General features: G+C 48.0%; 1 protein-coding gene across 1 annotated transcript in view; it reads left to right on the top strand.

Moving 5' to 3' along the window:
• Positions 1–19216, top strand: part of LOC106609610 (exocyst complex component 4) — a 343805-nt gene that overhangs the window by 133562 nt on the left and 191027 nt on the right. Inside the window, exon 10 of the mRNA XM_045700059.2 lies at positions 11405–11501. Within this exon, the coding sequence (XP_045556015.2) occupies positions 11405–11501 (97 nt within the window). The remainder of the gene's footprint in view (positions 1–11404; positions 11502–19216) is intronic.

Raw genomic sequence — 19216 nt, 5'->3', positions numbered from 1 at the left:
CCGGCCAGAACGCAGGAGGTGCTTCATCGGGGAGAAAATAGAAAGCAACGTCCTTTCAAACCCCCCCACACCTCTATCCTGCAGCGTACAGTTAATTATTTTCACCTTTCTTTTATTTAACCAGGTAGGCTAGTTGAGAACAAGTTCTCATATGCAACTGCGACCTGGCCAAGATAAAGCGTGGTGAACTCGGCTGTGCCCCCTCATCAGCCTCCCTTTTACAACCTGAGTCAGGAGGCCACAGAGTAAAGATAGCTGTTTGATATAGAACCTTGATTTGAAGTTGGAGCACTGTTGTTTTTATTGGGATGTTGCTCTAATGAAGTATGACTAGGTTGTAATGATGGGTTCGGACTGCGGTGTTTCTCGTCTTAGCTTCAATGCTAAGCTAACTCCATTGTATCAGATTTTACAGCCTTTCTCATAAGTAGATGCCGGGAATATCCATGCGTATGGTGATAGGGTAGCTTAGTGACCCCTCTTGCTGTGTGTACACTGGTTCAGTAGGCTAATGTAATGGGATTGGTGTTAAGGCATTTCGCTCCTCTTTACTCAGTTGTGCTAAAGCTAAGTGAAGGGCTCTTTTCTACACATAACAGCCATGATATAATGGGATTGCTCTTCACCTTAGGAGCTGTAGTCAATTATATCTCCTTCCTTCCATCACTCTTTACTTAGATTGAAGACCTCACCGCTGCCTGTTTGTCTGTATAAGGCTGGTCAGAAGTCTGTCCCATTGGGATCAGTACAGCCTCCTCTCCAACTGAGCTCAGAACACACTCATACTAAATGACTACCACCCCGTAGCACTCATTTCTGTCATCATGAAGTGCTTTGAGAGGCTAGTCAAGGATCATATCACCGCCACCTTACCAGCAACCCTAGACCCACTTCAGTTTGCATACCATCTCAACGGGTACACAGATGTCGCCATCGCACTGCACACTGCCCTATCCCATCTGGACAAAAATAATACCTTTGTAAGAATGCTGTTCATTGACATACAGCTCAGCATTCAACACCATAGTACCCTCCAAGCTCATCATCAAGCTGGACGCCCTCGGTCTCAACCCCGCCCTGTGCAACTGGGTCCTGGACTTACTGATGAGCCGCCCCCTGGTGGTGAAGGTAGGAACCAACATCTCCACTTCACTGATCCTCAACACTGGGGCCTCACAAGGGTGTGTGCTCAGCCCTCTCCTGTACTCCCTGTTCACCCACGACTGCGTGGCCATGCACGCCTCCAACTCAATCATCAAGTTAACAAACGACACTACAGTAGTGGGCTTGATTACCAACAACGATGAAACAGCCTACAGGAAGGAGGTGAGGGCACTCGGAGTGTGGTGTCAGGAAAACAACCTCTCACTCAACGTCAACAAAACAAAGGAGATGATCGTGGACTTCAGGAAACAGCAGAGGGAGCACCCCCCTATCCACATCAAGGGACAGTAGTGGAGAAGGTGGAACATTTTAAGTTCTTGGGCATATACATCACAGACAAACTGAAATGGTCCACCCACACAGACAGTGTGGTGAAGAAGGCGCAACAGCACCTCTTCAACCTCAGGAGGCTGAAGAAATTTGGCTTGTGACCCAAAACCCTGACAAACTTTTACAGATGCACAATCAAGAGCCTCTTGTCGGGCTGTATCACAGCCTGGTACGGCAACTGGTACGGTATGTGACAAATACCATTTGATTTGATACTTATGCATCAGAGCAAAAGTCTGGATGGAATCACCACTGTCCCTCCAGTACCCCACACTTGTAAAAGCTGAAGTTCTCTATAGTGAAGTTGATGTGACTGCACTAGCCATCCTGAAATGTACTGCAACCATCTGACTGTCATGTTGGTGCCACTCTTTGTACCGTCACAGTGCATGTCTACTGTCTCTCCTGAATTAGCCTGCAGAATCTTCTCTCCATTTTGAGCACTGCAGACTAAGAGGTCAGTGCTTTCCTGGTATGAAACCTTGCCATCTTTCCAACACTCACAACTGTACCGGCCGGAGTCTGACTGAGATTATTGATCTGGAGAAATAAACTCCTCGGACTCAAACTCAGTTCCAGTCGATCCCTAAATCCAGGCAGTGTGACACTCTCAAGGTAAGGGTTGGAAGTGTTCCACAGCAGTGGGTTCTCTTCAGCAGTGGATCTGAAGAACAAACAGTACTCTCTTTTAACATTAGGAACGTAAAAGTCCGAATATTCCCCTTCTGACTCGATTGTCTCATATGTACACTACCGGTCAAAAGTTTTAGAACACCTACTCATTCAAGGTTTTTTCTTTATTTTTACTATTTTCTACATTGTAGAATAATAGTGAAGACATCAAAACTATGAAATAACACATATCGAATCCTGTACTAACCAAAAAAGTGTTAAACAAATGAAAATATATTTTGTATTTGAGATCATTCAAATAGCCACCCTTTGCCTTGATGACAGCTTTGCACACCGAAGCCATTCTACTGTGAGATGTCTGTCTGCTGTCTGTCTGCTGGTAACACACTGCAGTCTCTGACTCTGTTAGTTGATTATTTGAATCATACGCTGTGGCTGCCTTTTAGGTCACACGTCAGTCATTCCGTTGTACTGAGGCTGAAAAACAGAACAGTGCCACCCTCTGGCGCGGGGATAGAACTGCAGGGGTTCTCACCTCTGAAAGATGATGACATTCACTTCATCCAGCTGTTGAAAGTTTGCCTCTCCAAATCCCCATTGTTTGTAATAGTCTCCAAGTGAATATAATCCACATGAATTAATAACCATCTGGTACCTCAACTTATTGTCTTAGTCTGCACTTGACAGCTGTGTATTTATTAAAAAAACTGGGGGTCAACCGAGCCACTAGGTGCGCTACAACACTCAATAATTAATTCAACTCAATTAACAGATATTGTCCCTTCAAATGAATTTTAATAATAGAAGCGTCTCATTAGGAGCCAATCAAACATGAGGACTTGGTGGAATGGGGAGTCTGGTGCCGACCGGGAGGTCCATGCATTATTGAACTGGCCTGATCATATAAGAGCGTCGATGGGGAGGGAGACCTTATACACCAGCCAACTGATTGGGTTTGGCCCCTACTGTTGCACTCGTACTATACACACATGGGCATTGCAAGTACATATACACACACAGGCACTGGCAGATGAACAGATGCACACTAAACAGTCGCACGGAAGCTCGCACGCTTCCGTCCGCAAGAAAGAAGGAAACGCACTCTAACCCTGTTCCCTGAGGGGTTACCAGTGGGCTCACACTGTTTGGAGGTCTATCTGTGTGTTCTGTCTAGGACAACTAAAACAGATGAACACTTTCAATCATGCACAGACACAGCAAGGTGTACACACACTTTTTAAATTAGGCATTATGAATGTTTGGACATCCGTCTGTGTATTTGGTAGATTGTAACACATACACATTCACACATGCATGTGTACACACACTTTGTAAATTAATGATTTTGAGTGTTTGGCTGTTACGCTGCAGTATCAGTACATACAAACTTGTATAGATACACACTCTGTGCTACACACACTGTGCTACACACACCAACACACACACTGCTTGTAAATGAGGGATTAGGAATGTTTTTCCTGCACACTTCTGGTCCCTGTGTATTATGAAACACACACACACACACACACACACACACACACACACACACACACACACACACACACACACACACTCTCTCTCTCTGGCCTTCAGAGACGTGGAGTGTGTTAGAGAAGGCATTGCACGTCCTCCCTTTCCCCCCTAGATCCGGGCACGGACGGAATACATCACAGGATCAAACCATTTCTAATCAAACCCAGGAAAGTGTGGCTAATGCAATTTCACTAAGTCACTGACTGGCTTGATTGCATGTGGGCTGCGGAGTGTGTGGAGGGCGCCGTGGGAGGGGGATGGAGGCTGTCGAGGCGGTGTATGTCTGTGGAGGTGTGTATGTTAGAAGCAAGTGCACCATGGCCTCGATATGATGTTGAGGTGTGTGTGTGTGTGTGTGTGTGTGTGTGTGTGTGTGTGTGTGTGTGTGTGTGTGTGTGTGTGTGTTTTCTCTCCAGGTGTCTGTCTGGAGGTGTTGGGTACAGTGACTGTAGATGTGTAAGGTGTAGTGGTGGGAGGGGTACTGGAGGGACTGGCCTGTATAATGTGGTGATAGTGGTGGGAGGGGTACTGGAGGGACTGGCCTGTATAATGTGGTGATAGTGGTGGGAGGGGTACTGGAGGGACTGGCCTGTATAATGTGGTTATAGTGGTGGGAGGGGTACTGGAGGGACTGGCCTGTATAATGTGGTGATAGTGGTATAGTGGTGGGAGGGGTACTGGAGGGACTGGCCTGTATAATGTGGTGATAGTGTTATAGTGGTGGGAGGGGTACTGGAGGGACTGGCCTGTATAATGTGGTGATAGTGTTATAGTGGTGGGAGGGGTACTGGAGGGACTGGCCTGTATAATGTGGTGATAGTGTTATAGTGGTGGGAGGGGTACTGGAGGGACTGGCCTGTATAATGTGGTGGGAGGGGTACTGGAGGGACTGGCCTGTATAATGTGGTGATAGTGTTATAGTGGTGGGAGGGGTACTGGAAGGACTGGCCTGTATAATGTGGTGGGAGGGGTACTGGAGGGACTGGCCTGTATAATGTGGTGATAGTGGTATAGTGGTGGGAGGGGTACTGGAGGGACTGGCCTGTATAATGTGGTGATAGTGGTATAGTGGTGGGAGGGGTACTGGAGGGACTGGCCTGTATAATGTGGTGATAGTGGTGGGAGGGGTACTGGAGGGACTGGCCTGTATAATGTGGTGATAGTGGTGGGAGGGGTACTGGAGGGACTGGCCTGTATAATGTGGTGATAGTGTTATAGTGGTGGGAGGGGTACTGGAGGGACTGGCCTGTATAATGTGGTTATAGTGGTGGGAGGGGTACTGGAGGGACTGGCCTGTATAATGTGGTGATAGTGGTATAGTGGTGTGAGGGGTACTGGAGGGACTGGCCTGTATAATGTGGTGATAGTGGTATAGTGGTGGGAGGGGTACTGGAGGGACTGGCCTGTATAATGTGGTGATAGTGGTATAGTGGTGGGAGGGGTACTGGAGGGACTGGCCTGTATAATGTGGTGATAGTGTTATAGTGGTGGGAGGGGTACTGGAGGGACTGGCCTGTATAATGTGGTGATAGTGTTATAGTGGTGGGAGGGGTACTGGAGGGACTGGCCTGTATAATGTGGTGATAGTGGTATAGTGGTGGGAGGGGTACTGGAGGGACTGGCCTGTATAATGTGGTATAGTGGTGTGAGGGGTACTGGAGGGACTGGCCTGTATAATGTGGTGATAGTGGTATAGTGGTGGGAGGGGTACTGGAGGGCCTGGCCTGTATAATGTGGTGATAGTGGTATAGTGGTGGGAGGGGTACTGGAGGGACTGGCCTGTATAATGTGGTGATAGTGTTATAGTGGTGGGAGGGGTACTGGAGGGACTGGCCTGTATAATGTGGTGATAGTGTTATAGTGGTGGGAGGGGTACTGGAGGGACTGGCCTGTATAATGTGGTGATAGTGGTATAGTGGTGGGAGGGGTACTGGAGGGACTGGCCTGTATAATGTGGTTATAGTGGTGGGAGGGGTACTGGAGGGACTGGCCTGTATAATGTGGTGATAGTGGTATAGTGGTGGGAGGGGTACTGGAGGGACTGGCCTGTATAATGTGGTGATAGTGTTATAGTGGTGGGAGGGGTACTGGAGGGCCTGGCCTGTATAATGTGGTGATAGTGGTATAGTGGTGGGAGGGGTACTGGAGGGACTGGCCTGTATAATGTGGTGATAGTGGTGGGAGGGGTACTGGAGGGACTGGCCTGTATAATGTGGTGATAGTGTTATAGTGGTGGGAGGGGTACTGGTGGGACTGGCCTGTATAATGTGGTGATAGTGGTATAGTGGTGGGAGGGGTACTGGAGGGACTGGCCTGTATAATGTGGTGATAGTGTTATAGTGGTGGGAGGGGTACTGGAGGGACTGGCCTGTATAATGTGGTGATAGTGTTATAGTGGTGGGAGGGGTACTGGAGGGACTGGCCTGTATAATGTGGTGATAGTGGTATAGTGGTGGGAGGGGTACTGGAGGGACTGGCCTGTATAATGTGGTGATAGTGGTGGGAGGGGTACTGGAGGGACTGGCCTGTATAATGTGGTGATAGTGTTATAGTGGTGGGAGGGGTACTGGAGGGACTGGCCTGTATAATGTGGTGATAGTGTTAAAGTGGTGGGAGGGGTACTGGAGGGACTGGCTTTTATAATGTGGTGATAGTGTTATAGTGGTGGGAGGGGTACTGGAGGGACTGGCCTGTATAATGTGGTGATAGTGTTATAGTGGTGGGAGGGGTACTGGAGGGACTGGCCTTTATAATGTGGTGATAGTGTTATAGTGGTGGGAGGGGTACTGGAGGGACTGGCCTGTATAATGTGGTGATAGTGGTATAGTGGTGGGAGGGGTACTGGAGGGACTGGCCTGTATAATGTGGTGATAGTGGTATAGTGGTGGGAGGGGTACTGGAGGGACTGGCCTGTATAATGTGGTGATAGTGTTATAGTGGTGGGAGGGGTACTGGAGGGACTGGCCTGTATAATGTGGTGATAGTGGTATAGTGGTGGGAGGGGTACTGGAGGGACTGGCCTGTATAATGTGGTGATAGTGTTATAGTGGTGGGAGGGGTACTGGAGGGACTGGCCTGTATAATGTGGTGATAGTGTTATAGTGGTGGGAGGGGTACTGGAGGGACTGGCCTGTATAATGTGGTGATAGTGTTATAGTGGTGGGAGGGGTACTGGAGGGACTGGCCTGTATAATGTGGTGATAGTGGTATAGTGGTGGGAGGGGTACTGGAGGGACTGGCCTGTATAATGTGGTGATAGTGTTATAGTGGTGGGAGGGGTACTGGAGGGACTGGCCTGTATAATGTGGTGATAGTGGTGGGAGGGGTACTGGAGGGACTGGCCTGTATAATGTGGTGATAGTGTTATAGTGGTGGGAGGGGTACTGGAGGGACTGGCCTGTATAATGTGGTGATAGTGTTATAGTGGTGGGAGGGGTACTGGAGGGACTGGCCTGTATAATGTGGTGATAGTGGTATAGTGGTGGGAGGGGTACTGGAGGGACTGGCCTGTATAATGTGGTGATAGTGTTATAGTGGTGTGAGGGGTACTGGAGGGACTGGCCTGTATAATGTAGTGATAGTGGTATAGTGGTGGGAGGGGTACTGGTGGGACTGGCCTGTATAATGTGGTGATAGTGGTATAGTGGTGGGAGGGGTACTGGAGGGACTGGCCTGTATAATGTGGTGATAGTGGTGGGAGGGGTACTGGAGGGACTGGCCTGTATAATGTGGTGATAGTGTTATAGTGGTGGGAGGGGTACTGGAGGGACTGGCCTGTATAATGTGGTGATAGTGGTGGGAGGGGTACTGGAGGGACTGGCCTGTATAATGTGGTGATAGTGTTATAGTGGTGGGAGGGGTACTGGAGGGACTGGCCTGTATAATGTGGTGATAGTGGTATAGTGGTGGGAGGGGTACTGGAGGGACTGGCCTGTATAATGTGGTGATAGTGGTATAGTGGTGTGAGGGGTACTGGAGGGACTGGCCTGTATAATGTGGTGATAGTGGTATAGTGGTGGGAGGGGTACTGGAGGGACTGGCCTGTATAATGTGGTGATAGTGGTATAGTGGTGTGAGGGGTACTGGTGGGACTGGCCTGTATAATGTGGTGATAGTGGTATAGTGGTGGGAGGGGTACTGGAGGGACTGGCCTGTATAATGTGGTGATAGTGGTATAGTGATGTGAGGGGTACTGGTGGGACTGGCCTGTATAATGTGGTGATAGTGGTACTTCATTACCTCCCTCATCTGCTCTCCCACGGGGTATGGACACGCCCTTCTGGCTAATCCTGGATCAGCCTCTACCACTGGGGTTAGACACTGGGTCGCACACACACATACACACTCTGACACACACTCTGACACACACACTCTAACACACACACTCAGACTCACGCACTCATACACTCACACACTCTCACACTATTCTGTCCAGACGACTCTGAAGAGAAACATCATGAATATTAACACTCCTAATGAAATATTAATGTGGTCCATGCCCGTTTGGCAGCCACACCTGGGACTCTAAGGACCATTGGGGCTCCATGCCTCTTTTGTCTGACACTGATGCAGATGTTTAGAGCAGGAAATTACATTTGTCACCATAATCGGAAAGCACACACGTTGTTGCAGATTTAGGCGGGCATTCTGATAGAAACCATACTTGGGGGTGAATTCAGTGTTGGAAACAATACTAGGTCCTCTATGACTGATACTCGGAGGAGTTATCATGTGTGCGTTACACGTCTGTTTGTTAGAAAGTTCATGATGACGGAACAGAAGTTGACTCTCTCTCCCTCTCTTGTGCTGTGCCTGGTGTGAGTGTTTGTTAGAAAGTTCATGATGACGGAAGAGAAGTTGACTCTCTCTCCCTCTCTTGTGCTGTGCCTGGTGTGAGTGTTTGTTAGAAAGTTCATGATGACGGACTAGAAGTTGACTCTCTCTCCCTCTCTTGTGCTGTGCCTGGTGTGAGTGTTTGTTAGAAAGTTCATGATGACGGAACAGAAGTTGACTCTCTCTCCCTCTCTTGTGCTGTGCCTGGTGTGAGTGTTTGTTAGAAAGTTCATGATGACGGAACAGAAGTTGACTCTCTCTCCCTCTCTTGTGCTGTGCCTGGTGTGAGTGTTTGTTAGAAAGTTCATGATGACGGAACAGAAGTTGACTCTCTCTCCCCTCTCTTGTGCTGTGCCTGGTGTGAGTGTTTGTTAGAAAGTTCATGATGACGGAACAGAAGTTGACTCTCTCTCCCTCTCTTGTGCTGTGCCTGGTGTGAGTGTTTGTTAGAAAGTTCATGATTACGGAACAGAAGTTGAGACTCTCTCCCTCTCTTGTGCTGTGCCTGGTGTGAGTGTGCGGCAGCAGCTTTGTTTGTTAGAAAGTTCATGATGACGGAACAGAAGTTGACTCTCTCTCCCTCTCTTGTGCTGTGCCTGGTGTGAGTGTTTGTTAGAAAGTTCATGATGACGGAACAGAAGTTGACTCTCTCTCCCTCTCTTGTGCTGTGCCTGGTGTGAGTGTTTGTTAGAAAGTTCATGATGACGGAACAGAAGTTGACTCTCTCTCCCTCTCTTGTGCTGTGCCTGGTGTGAGTGTGCGGCAGCAGCTTTGTCTTGGGGTGTATTTGAGTCTTAATTGAATCAGCAGAAAAGTATGGATGGAGAGAGGGAGGGAGAGAGAGAATTAGAACCTGGGCACTCTTTCCACTTAGCAACAAGAAGCCGTTCCCACACAAATGAATTTTCATGGAAACAGCAGAGAAAATGTAGTCTAAAAGCTTTTGAATGGAATGAAAGCATCTCTTCTTTGTAATGAGAATAGGGGATGGATGGATGGGGAACGAGAGAGTAGTTGTCTCCATGCGTTACAATGGAGCGGGTTTCATTACAACTATCAGAGAGTATCAGGAGACTGAGGGAACAATGTTATGATGTACATTTGAATGCAGGGTTATACAGGTAAAGATGACTGGAAACTGGCTTTCACACCATCAATGCAGGGTTATGCAGGTAAAGATGACTGGAGACTGGCTTTCACACCATCAATGCAGGGTTATGCAGATAAAGATGACTGGAAACTGGCTTTCACACCATCAATGCAGGGTTATGCAGGTAAAGACCACTGGAATCTGGCTTTCACACCATCAATGCAGGGTTATGCAGGTAAAGATGACTGGAGACTGGCTTTCACACCATCAATGCAGGGTTATGCAGGTAAAGATGACTGGAGACTGGCTTTCACACCATCAATGCAGGGTTATGCAGGTAAAGATGACTGGAGACTGGCTTTCACACCATCAATGCAGGGTTATGCAGGTAAAGATGACTGGAAACTGGCTTCAACATCAATGCAGGGTTATGCAGGTAAAGATGACTGGAGAACGACTTTCACACCATCAATGCAGGGTTATGCAGGTAAAGCTGACTGGAGACTGGCTTTCACACCATCAATGCAGGGTTATGCAGGTAAAGATGACTGGAGACTGGCTTTCACACCATAAATGCAGGGTTATGCAGGTAAAGCTGACTGGAGACTGGCTTTCACACCATCAATGCAGGGTTATGCAGGTAAAGATGACTGGAGACTGGCTTTCACACCATCAGTAGGCGTTGTCTGTTTGTTGTAATATAGACTCGGGGGTCTAGTTTAGATTGAAATACCAATGAGACTGATTTTATTCTCCATTGTAAGACACACACACACCACACAAGCATGCACGCAAAACGCACACACACACATGCCAACAAACTCCCAGATCCCATATCCGTGATTATATCAGCCCAATGTATCTTTGGAATGTGCAGCACCACACCACACCAAGTACAGTGTTTATGCTAAAGCACATCCCAGTTAGAAGCAATGGGAGAAACCGTTCAGAATGCTAGCCACTAGAATCCACTATTAGCCAGTGTCCTCTAGACTCCAAGCCACTGCTCTGCGAGGGACAGATAAAATACTGTCAAGCCAAAGCCGAAAGACAACTGACAACCCTCTCCAGTGGTTAAAAAGCCATGTGTGAAACTTTAATGAATTACAGTGTCTCTGTGCACTGTGGGGGAGGGGGGAGCAACGCCACTGTCGATTCTCACCTCTCCGTTATTTAAATTCATCGATCCACCGGGGCCTGCATGGGACACCGTTCACCGGCTTCGTTTTTTTATTGACAACAGTCCGCAATTCCTTCTATGTCAATAATATTGATTACTTCAGGTTGACTGGACGTAATGAGGAACTGTGGTGCACTTGATGTTGATCAGCCCCCTTTCACCCCCTCTCGCCTACCCTCTCTCGCCCACCCTCTCACGCCACCCCCAGGTCTGAGTGAGTTACACACCAATGATTTTCTGATTAACCCTGTTAGCCGAGGGGTTCACCCATGCACTAGCGCAGGGGCATGGATGTGGGAGTCGGTGGAAGGGTCCAGTGAGTGTCTGAGTCCGGCTATGCTGACTGCTGATAGGATGATGTCTTAACAATGGAAGATGATGGCTTTATTCTTTGCCTGATAACCCCAAACGGGACCTGTAGAAACATTGTATTTTTAGCAACATGTGGCGGCCATTTTGAATAGATTTTAGCTGGGTCTAATAACTCTCAATGGGGATGCTTTGGGTGAATCTGACGATTGATCGTGTCTGTGTTGACCTTGATGGAGGACTCTGTTTAGTCACCACATTAAAGGACTGTGTTACTCCTTCTGTCTGTCTCTTTGTCTCAGTCTCTCTCTTTTTCCCTCCTCTCATTCCAGGTGGTGCAGATGATAACCTGATCGAAGGAGGAGAGATGAAGTTTGTGTGTAAACCTGGAGCCAGGAACATCACAGTGATCTTCCAGCCTCTCCTCAGGTAGGACTTACTAACCACACACACACACACACACACACACACACACACACACACACACACACACACACACACACCTGATTTAATAATATGTGGCCATGGTCAATATGCACTGAAGGGCACAAGAGGGGAGACAATGGCCTTCCATCATACCAGCCACAGAGAACAAGACAGATCTTCCCTCAGACAGCAACTACTTCACTACGATGTTCATTCATGTTGATTCATTTTGACGTAATTTTCCCTAAAAGCCTTTAGTTTAGTCCAATCCATATTACATTTTCCCTTTCAATGTCTTATGAGATCATTGGGCCTGGTCCACTATGTATAGTCAATGTGAGGGGACATCCATGATCCAAACCATGGGCAGCACTCAGACTGGAGCATGACTCTAAACCAGGAAAATGTCTACAATTAGATTACATCCTTTTAGTAATCCTCCCATTGATTATACTCTACCGCTTTCATAGATGGATAGTCCATCCTCCCGCAAACCCCCACAATAAGGCAGATGATAGCCTACATTTTCAGTGTGCTTCCTGTCTGATATTTATGGTTTTTAAAATGGTCATAATCCAAATGATAGGCCTACATTTTCGCTGTGCTTCTTTTGATATTTATGGTTTTTAATATGGTCCTATTTATGCTTAGCAATATTCCAGAATGTAATGTAATCCACCGCAGTGATTAGGATGGCCTACAGTGACAGGGTTCTGTGCTGTATATAACACAGTGTCCCCAAAGACTGGTGGAAATCCAATTTTCAAACAGCCTAATTAGATTGACCTTCCTTGCAGTGATGAATCACCAGGGCTATCATTGAACTGTAATATTTCCCCTTACTTAGACTTGGAGCCAGTTGGTGCTGTACTGTAGGGCTACTGTGTGTGTGTGTGCCCCATTGTTGAACGCAAATGTCCTGTCCTCGTACAGAAGTGAACTACACCCTATCTCATTGAGACAGACGGCCCGGGTAGGGGCTGTGGTAGGGCTGGGTAGGGGCTGTGGAAGGGCTGGGTAGGGGCTGTGGAAGGGCTGGGTAGGGGCTGTGGTAGGGGCTGTGGAAGGGCTGGGTAGGGGCTGTGGAAGGCCTGGGTAGGGGCTGTGGAAGGCCTGGGTAGGGGCTGTGGTAGGGGCTGTGGAAGGGCTGGGTAGGGGCTGTGGTAGGGGCTGTGGAAGGGCTGGGTAGGGGCTGTGGTAGGGGCTGTGGAAGGGCTGGGTAGGGGCTGGGTAGGGGCTATGGAAGGGCTGGGTAGGGGCTGTGGAAGGGCTGGGTGTGGAAGGGCTGGGTAGGGGCTGTGGAAGGGCTGGGTGTGGAAGGGCTGGGTAGGGGCTGTGGAAGGGCTGGGTAGTGGCTGTGGAAGGGCTGGGTGTGGAAGGGCTGGGTAGGGGCTGTGGATGGGCTGGGTAGGGGCTGTGGATGGGTGTGGAAGGGCTGGGTAGGGGCTGTGGATGGGCTGGGTAGGGGCTGTGGATGGGCTGGGTAGGGGCTGTGGAAGGGCTTGGTAGGGGCTGTGGAAGGGCTGGGTAGGGGCTGTGGAAGGGCTGGGTAGGGGCTGTGGATGGGCTGGGTAGGGGCTGTGGATGGGCTGGGTAGGGGCTGTGGAAGGGCTGGGTAGGGGCTGTGGATGGGCTGGGTAGGGGCTGTGGATGGGCTGGGTAGGGGCTGTGGATGGGCTGGGTAGGGGCTGTGGATGGGCTGGGTAGGGGCTGTGGATGGGCTGGGTAGGGGCTGTGGATGGGCTGGGTAGGGGCTGTGGAAGGGCTGGGTAGGGGCTGTGGAAGGGCTGGCTGTGGAAGGGCTGGGTAGGGGCTGGGTAGGGGCTGTGGAAGGGCTGGGTAGGGGCTGTGGAAGGGCTGGGTAGGGGCTGTGGAAGGGCTGGGTAGGGGCTGTGGAAGGGCCTGTGGATGGGCTGGGTAGGGGCTGTGGAAGGGCTGAGTAGGGGCTGTGGAAGGGCTGGCTGTGGAAGGGCTGGGTAGGGGCTGGGTAGGGGGCTTGTGGAAGGGCTGGCTGTGGAAGGGCTGGGTAGGGGCTGTGGAAGGGCTGGGTAGGGGCTGTGGAAGGGCTGGGTAGGGGCTGTGGAAGGGCTGGGTAGAGATACTTAACAGTGAGTGGCTGCTGCCGTTCCCTTGTTGTCAGTAATGGTTCAAATCAATCCCACTAAATCATCTCTCTCTCTCTCTCTCTCTCTCTCTCTCTCTCTCTCTCTCTCTCTCTCTCTCTCTCTCTCTCTTTCTCTCTGTCTCTCTGTATCTCTCTCTGTATCTCGCTCTGTATCTCTCTCTCCTTCCCCTCTCTCTCCCTGTGTGTGTGCCCCTCTGAGCTGGCAGTGCCAACAGAGCTGTGTCACTACTCACTGGCAGATGGCTTTCTAATGTCTGTGTGGAGACCCAGCCCTGGCACCTTTGATAGAAGCCACTTTAATACCCACTGATACAGCTTATGGCTGTTTTTGCTAGCAACTCCCATAACAGGTAAGTGAGTAATACTGCATAGGAAATCAATGGAGTGTGGTGGGGGGTTGTGTGTGTGTGTGTGTGTGTGTGTGTGTGTGTGTGTGTGTGTGTGTGTGTGTGTGTGTGTGTGTGTGTGTGTGTGTGTGTGTGTGGGGGGGGGGGGGGGGGGGGGGGGGGAATACAGGTCTTCACGGATCCACCTACAGTTGAAGTCGGAAGTTTACATACACTTAGGTTGAAGTCATTAAAACTCGTTTTACAACCACTCAACAAATTTCTTGTTTACAAACTATAGTTTTGGCAAGTCGGTTAAGACCTCTACTTTGTGCATGACACACGTAATTGATAATGCTACCAAATACTAATTGAGTGTATGTAAACTTCTGACCCACTGGGAATGTGATGAAAGAAATAAAAGCTGAAATAAATCATTCTCTCTATTATTTTTCTGACATTTCACATTGTTAAAATAAAGTGGTGATCCTAACTGACCTAAGACAGGGAATTCTTACTAGGATTAAATGTCAGGAATTGTGAAAAGCTGAGTTTAAATGTATTTGGCTAAGGTGTATGTAAACTTCCGACTTCAACTGTACAGTCGTGGCCAAAAGTTTTGAGAATGACACAAATATTAATTTTCACAAAGTTTGCTGGCTCAGGTTGTATGATGGCTATTTGCATATACTCCAGAATGTTATAAAGAGTGATCAGATGAATTGCAATTTATTGCAAAGTCCCTCTTTGCCATGCAAATGAACTGAATCCCCCCAAAAACATTTCCACTGCATTTCAGCCCTGCCACAAAAGGACCAGCTGACATCATGTCAGTGATTCTCTCGTTAACCACAGGTGTGAGTGTTGACGAGGACAAGGCTGGAGATCACTCTGTCATGCTGATTGAGTTTGAATAACAGACTGGAAGCTTCAAAAGGAGGGTGGTGCTTGGAATCATTGTTATTCCTCTGTCAACCATGGTTACCTGCAAGGAAACACGTGCCGTCATCATTGCTTTGCACAAAAAGGGCTTCACAGGCAAGGATATTGCTGCCAGTAAGGTTGCACCTAAATCAACCATTTATTGGATCATCAAGAACTGCAAGGAGAGCGGTTCAATTGTTGTGAAGAAGGCATCACGGCGCACAAGAAAGTCCAGCAAGCGCGAGGACCGTCTCCTAAAGTTGATTTCAGCTGCAGGATCGGGGCACCACCAGTACGGAGCTTGCTCAAGGAATGGCAGCAGGCAGGTATGAGTGCATCTGCACGCACAGTGAGGCAAATACTTTTGGAGGATGGCCTGGTGTCAAGAAGGGCAGCAAAGAAGTCACTTCTCTCCAGAAAAAACATCAGGGACAGACTGATATTCTGCATAAGGTACAGGGATTGGACTGCTGAGGACTGCGGTAAAGTCATTTTCTCTGATGAATCCCCTTTCCGGTTGTTTGGGGCATCCGGAATAAAGCTTGTCTGGAGAAGACAAGGTAAGTGCTACCATCAGTCCTGTGTCATGCCAACAGTAAAGCATCCTGAGACCATTCATGTGTGGGGTTGCTTCTCAGCCAAGGGAGTGGGCTCACTCACAATTTTGCCTAAGAACACAGCCATGAATAAAGAATGGTACCAACACATCCTCCGAGAGCAACTTCTCCCAACCATTCAGGAACAGTTTGGTGACGAACAATGCCTTTTCCAGCATGATGGAGCACCTTGCCACAAGGCAAAAGTGATAACCAAGTGGCTCGGGGAACAAAACATTGATATTTTGGGTCCATGGCCAGGACACTCCCCAGACCTTAATCCCATTGAGAACTTGTGGTCAATCCTCAAGAGGCGGGTGGACAAACTAAACCCCTCAAATTCTGAATAACTCCAAGCATTGATTATGCAACAATGGGCTGCCATCAGTCAGGATGTGGCCCAGAAGTTAATTGACAGCATGCCAGGGCGGATTGCAGAGGTCTTGAAAAAGAAGGGTCAACACTCAAATATTGACTCTATGCATCAACTTCATGTAATTGTCAATAAAAGTCTTTGACACTTATGAAATGCTGGTAATTATACTTCAGTATTCCATAGTAACATCTGACCAAAATATCTAAAGACACTGAGGCAGCAGACTTTGTGAAAATGTATATTTGTGTCATTCTCAAAACTTTGGCCATGACTGTATACCCGAGACCCGATACAGGACTCGAGCGGGTCCGGATCCAGAATCGTAAATAATGTTACGTCTCTGATATGATTGTCATTTCAACTGACTTGTGTCCGGAAGGACCCGTACAGATCCGAAAGCAACTGCTGCAGGAGAGAGAGACCTTTTATCATTTATGCTGCTACTCTTGCTTTTCACGAGAGTGGAGCGTGGCGCTTTTGTAGCTTCTTGTTGTTGGCCAATCATGAGTCATCAAAGCATCAGGAGGCTGGAATTAAAATGACAGAATTAAAAGTTAAAGGGGAAGGATAGGTTAGCACGACGAAGAGCCAACAGGTAGGCTGCTACTTAATATTCTGCAGGGTGTTGTTGTTATTTGTAACAGTAGGATTAGAAAGCTCATTCACTGCAGCTTCAGTTAGCCTAGCTAGCTAACATTAGCTAGCTTAACTAGCTTTCCCCATTTTGATGTATTCAAGACAGGTAATATGTAATCATATTTGATGATAAATAGCCTAGCTATGGCAACTATTTGTCCACTATAGCATGAGTCGGCTTGGTTGGTTCCCTGCTCCTCGTGTCACTCACTCACAGTACGGCTCCTCCCCGCCTTCTAGAGTGACACCTATCTCCCTCCTCTTGCACTTCATCAGCTCCGGTTAATAAAGTAGCTTAAGACGTTTTATTTTCTGCTGCTTCCCTCACTCAGATTGGACCGACTCTAGATCTGACCAGATTTATATGGAATGGGTCTAGTTGTCATCGGGTCCATTCGGAACAGGTGTCTACTTTAAAAAAATTTTTTTTATGCAAATAGGGTCCGGGTGGGAAAGCCCCAGGTCCACTTCGGAACGGGTCCAACTTTTTGGACCCGTGTGTGTGTGTGTTGATCAATACTGTAGCGTAGGTGTAATTTGTGGTTGATAGCAGGGCTGGCATTGTAAAAGAGTGACTGGAGAATTGGTTGTGTGAATTGATTGTGCTATAGTATATGTCCAGGCCTCTGTGACTGTGATATGTATATGGATACTGTTATAGGGTGGTCTAGCCCTTAAGGCTATATGGATCAATACACTGTATAGCTCTCTGCTTTTCTATACAAACAACTTGTATATCACTAGTATACACTAGCTAAATATACTGACTCCTGTTCCTATCTACTGTGTATTGGTGCAGGGGGGAGAGAAAGTGTTTTTCTAAGTATCAATTCTCAGCGGAAGGATCGATGGGGAAGTTTTATAAAGGGCTGTGTGTTTTCATTTAATGGGGGGTGTTTGGAGCTCCATAGTAAACGGCTGTGTGTGAGCTGCAGAACATCGATCAGGCTGAAAGAGGAGCTAGACTGCAGCAACAGTCATAGTGTGTGTTGTTGTTTTGTTTGTTCTGTGCCAACATGCAGGCAATTCTTCCACACACACACCGAGTGCAGCGTGATGGGGAGTTGGTGCAGGTAGGAGGTAATTTAGTTTGACTTGTGGGGGTTTCCTGCTGACATTTGAGTGGTATTTAAACCCTGTGCCCTGACCGGCATTGGCATTTTGAAAAGGGACGACTCGACGCCCGCTCCTTAATCTCTCCCTCTCCACCATCCTCTCTGCCCGCGGATGATGAGCCCTGGCACTGGTGTGTCTGTCTGTGTGTGTCCTGTGTTGGAGCAGCTGCCTGTCTTCAGTGGATAAGGGTTGGTTGTAGGGCTGCTGTGTAAATGTGAAGATGACAGAGCAGTGTCGAGGAATAATCACTAAGGCATCTTTATCACTGAGGCATACAGTGGGGGGAAAAAGTATTTGATCCCCTGCTGATTTTGTACGTTTGCCCACTGATAAAGAAAAGGATCAGTCTATAATTTTAATGGTAGGTTTATTTGAACAGTGAGAGACAGAATAACAACAAAAAAATCCAGAAAAACGCATGTCTAAAATGTTATAAATTGATTTGCATTTTAATGAGTGAAATAAGTATTTGACCCCCTCTCAATCAGAAAGATTTCTGGCTCCCAGGTGTCTTTTATACAGGTAACGAGCTGAGATTAGGAGCACACTCTTAAAGGGAGTGCTCCTAACCGCAGCTTATTACCTGTAAAAAAGACACCTGTCCACAGAAGCAATCAATCAGATTCCAAACTCTCCACCATGGCCAAGACCAAAGAGCTCTCCAAGGATGTCAGGGACAAGATTGTAGACCTACACAAGGCTGGAATGGGCTACAAGACCGTCGCCAAGCAGCTTGGTGAGAAAGTGACAACATTTGGTGCGATTATTCGCAAATGGAAGAAACACAAAAGAACTGTCAATATCCCTCGGCCTGGGGCTCCATGCAAGATCTCACCTCGTGGAGTTGCAATGATCATGAGAACGGTGAGGAATCAGCCCAGAACTACACGGGAGGATCTTGTCAATGATCTCAAGGCAGCTGGGACCATAGTCACCAAGAAAACAATTGGTAACACACTACGCCGTGAAGGACTGAAATCCTGCAGCGTCCGCAAGGTCCCCTGCTCAAGAATACATATACATTCCCGTCTGAAGTTTGCCAATGAACATCTGAATGATTCAGAGGACAACTGGTTAAAGTGTTATGGTCAGATGAGACCAAAATGGAGCTCTTTGGCATCAACTCAACTCGCCGTGTTTGGAGGAGGAGGAATGCTGCCTATAACCCCAAGAACACCATCTCCACCGTCAAACATGGAGGTGGAAACATTATGCTTTGGGGGTGTTTTTCTGCTAAGGGGACAGGACAACTTCACCGCATCAAAGGGACGATGGACGGGGCCATGTACCGTCAAATCTTGGGTGAGAACATCTGTCCCTCAGCCAGGCTCATTGAAAATGGGTCGTGGATGGGAATTTCCACGACCCATGGCTTGGAGAAGATCTGCAAAGAGGAGTGGGACAAAATCCCTCCTGAGATGTGTGCAAACCTGGTGGCCAACTACAAGAAACATCTGACCTCTGTGATTGCCAACAAGGGTTTTGCCACCAAGTACTAAGTCATGTTTTGCAGAGGGGTCAAATACTTATTTCACTCATTAAAATGCAAATCATTTTATAACATTTTTGACGTGCGTTTTTCTGAATTTTTTTGTTATTTTGTCTCTCACTGTTCAAAT

Source organism: Salmo salar, chromosome 17 (assembly GCF_965601325.2).
Source record: "Salmo salar chromosome 17, fSalSal1, whole genome shotgun sequence".
NCBI lineage: Eukaryota > Metazoa > Chordata > Actinopteri > Salmoniformes > Salmonidae > Salmo > Salmo salar.
Note: the sequence above shows the minus strand (reverse complement) of the source record. Positions and strands in the feature narration are given on the sequence as shown.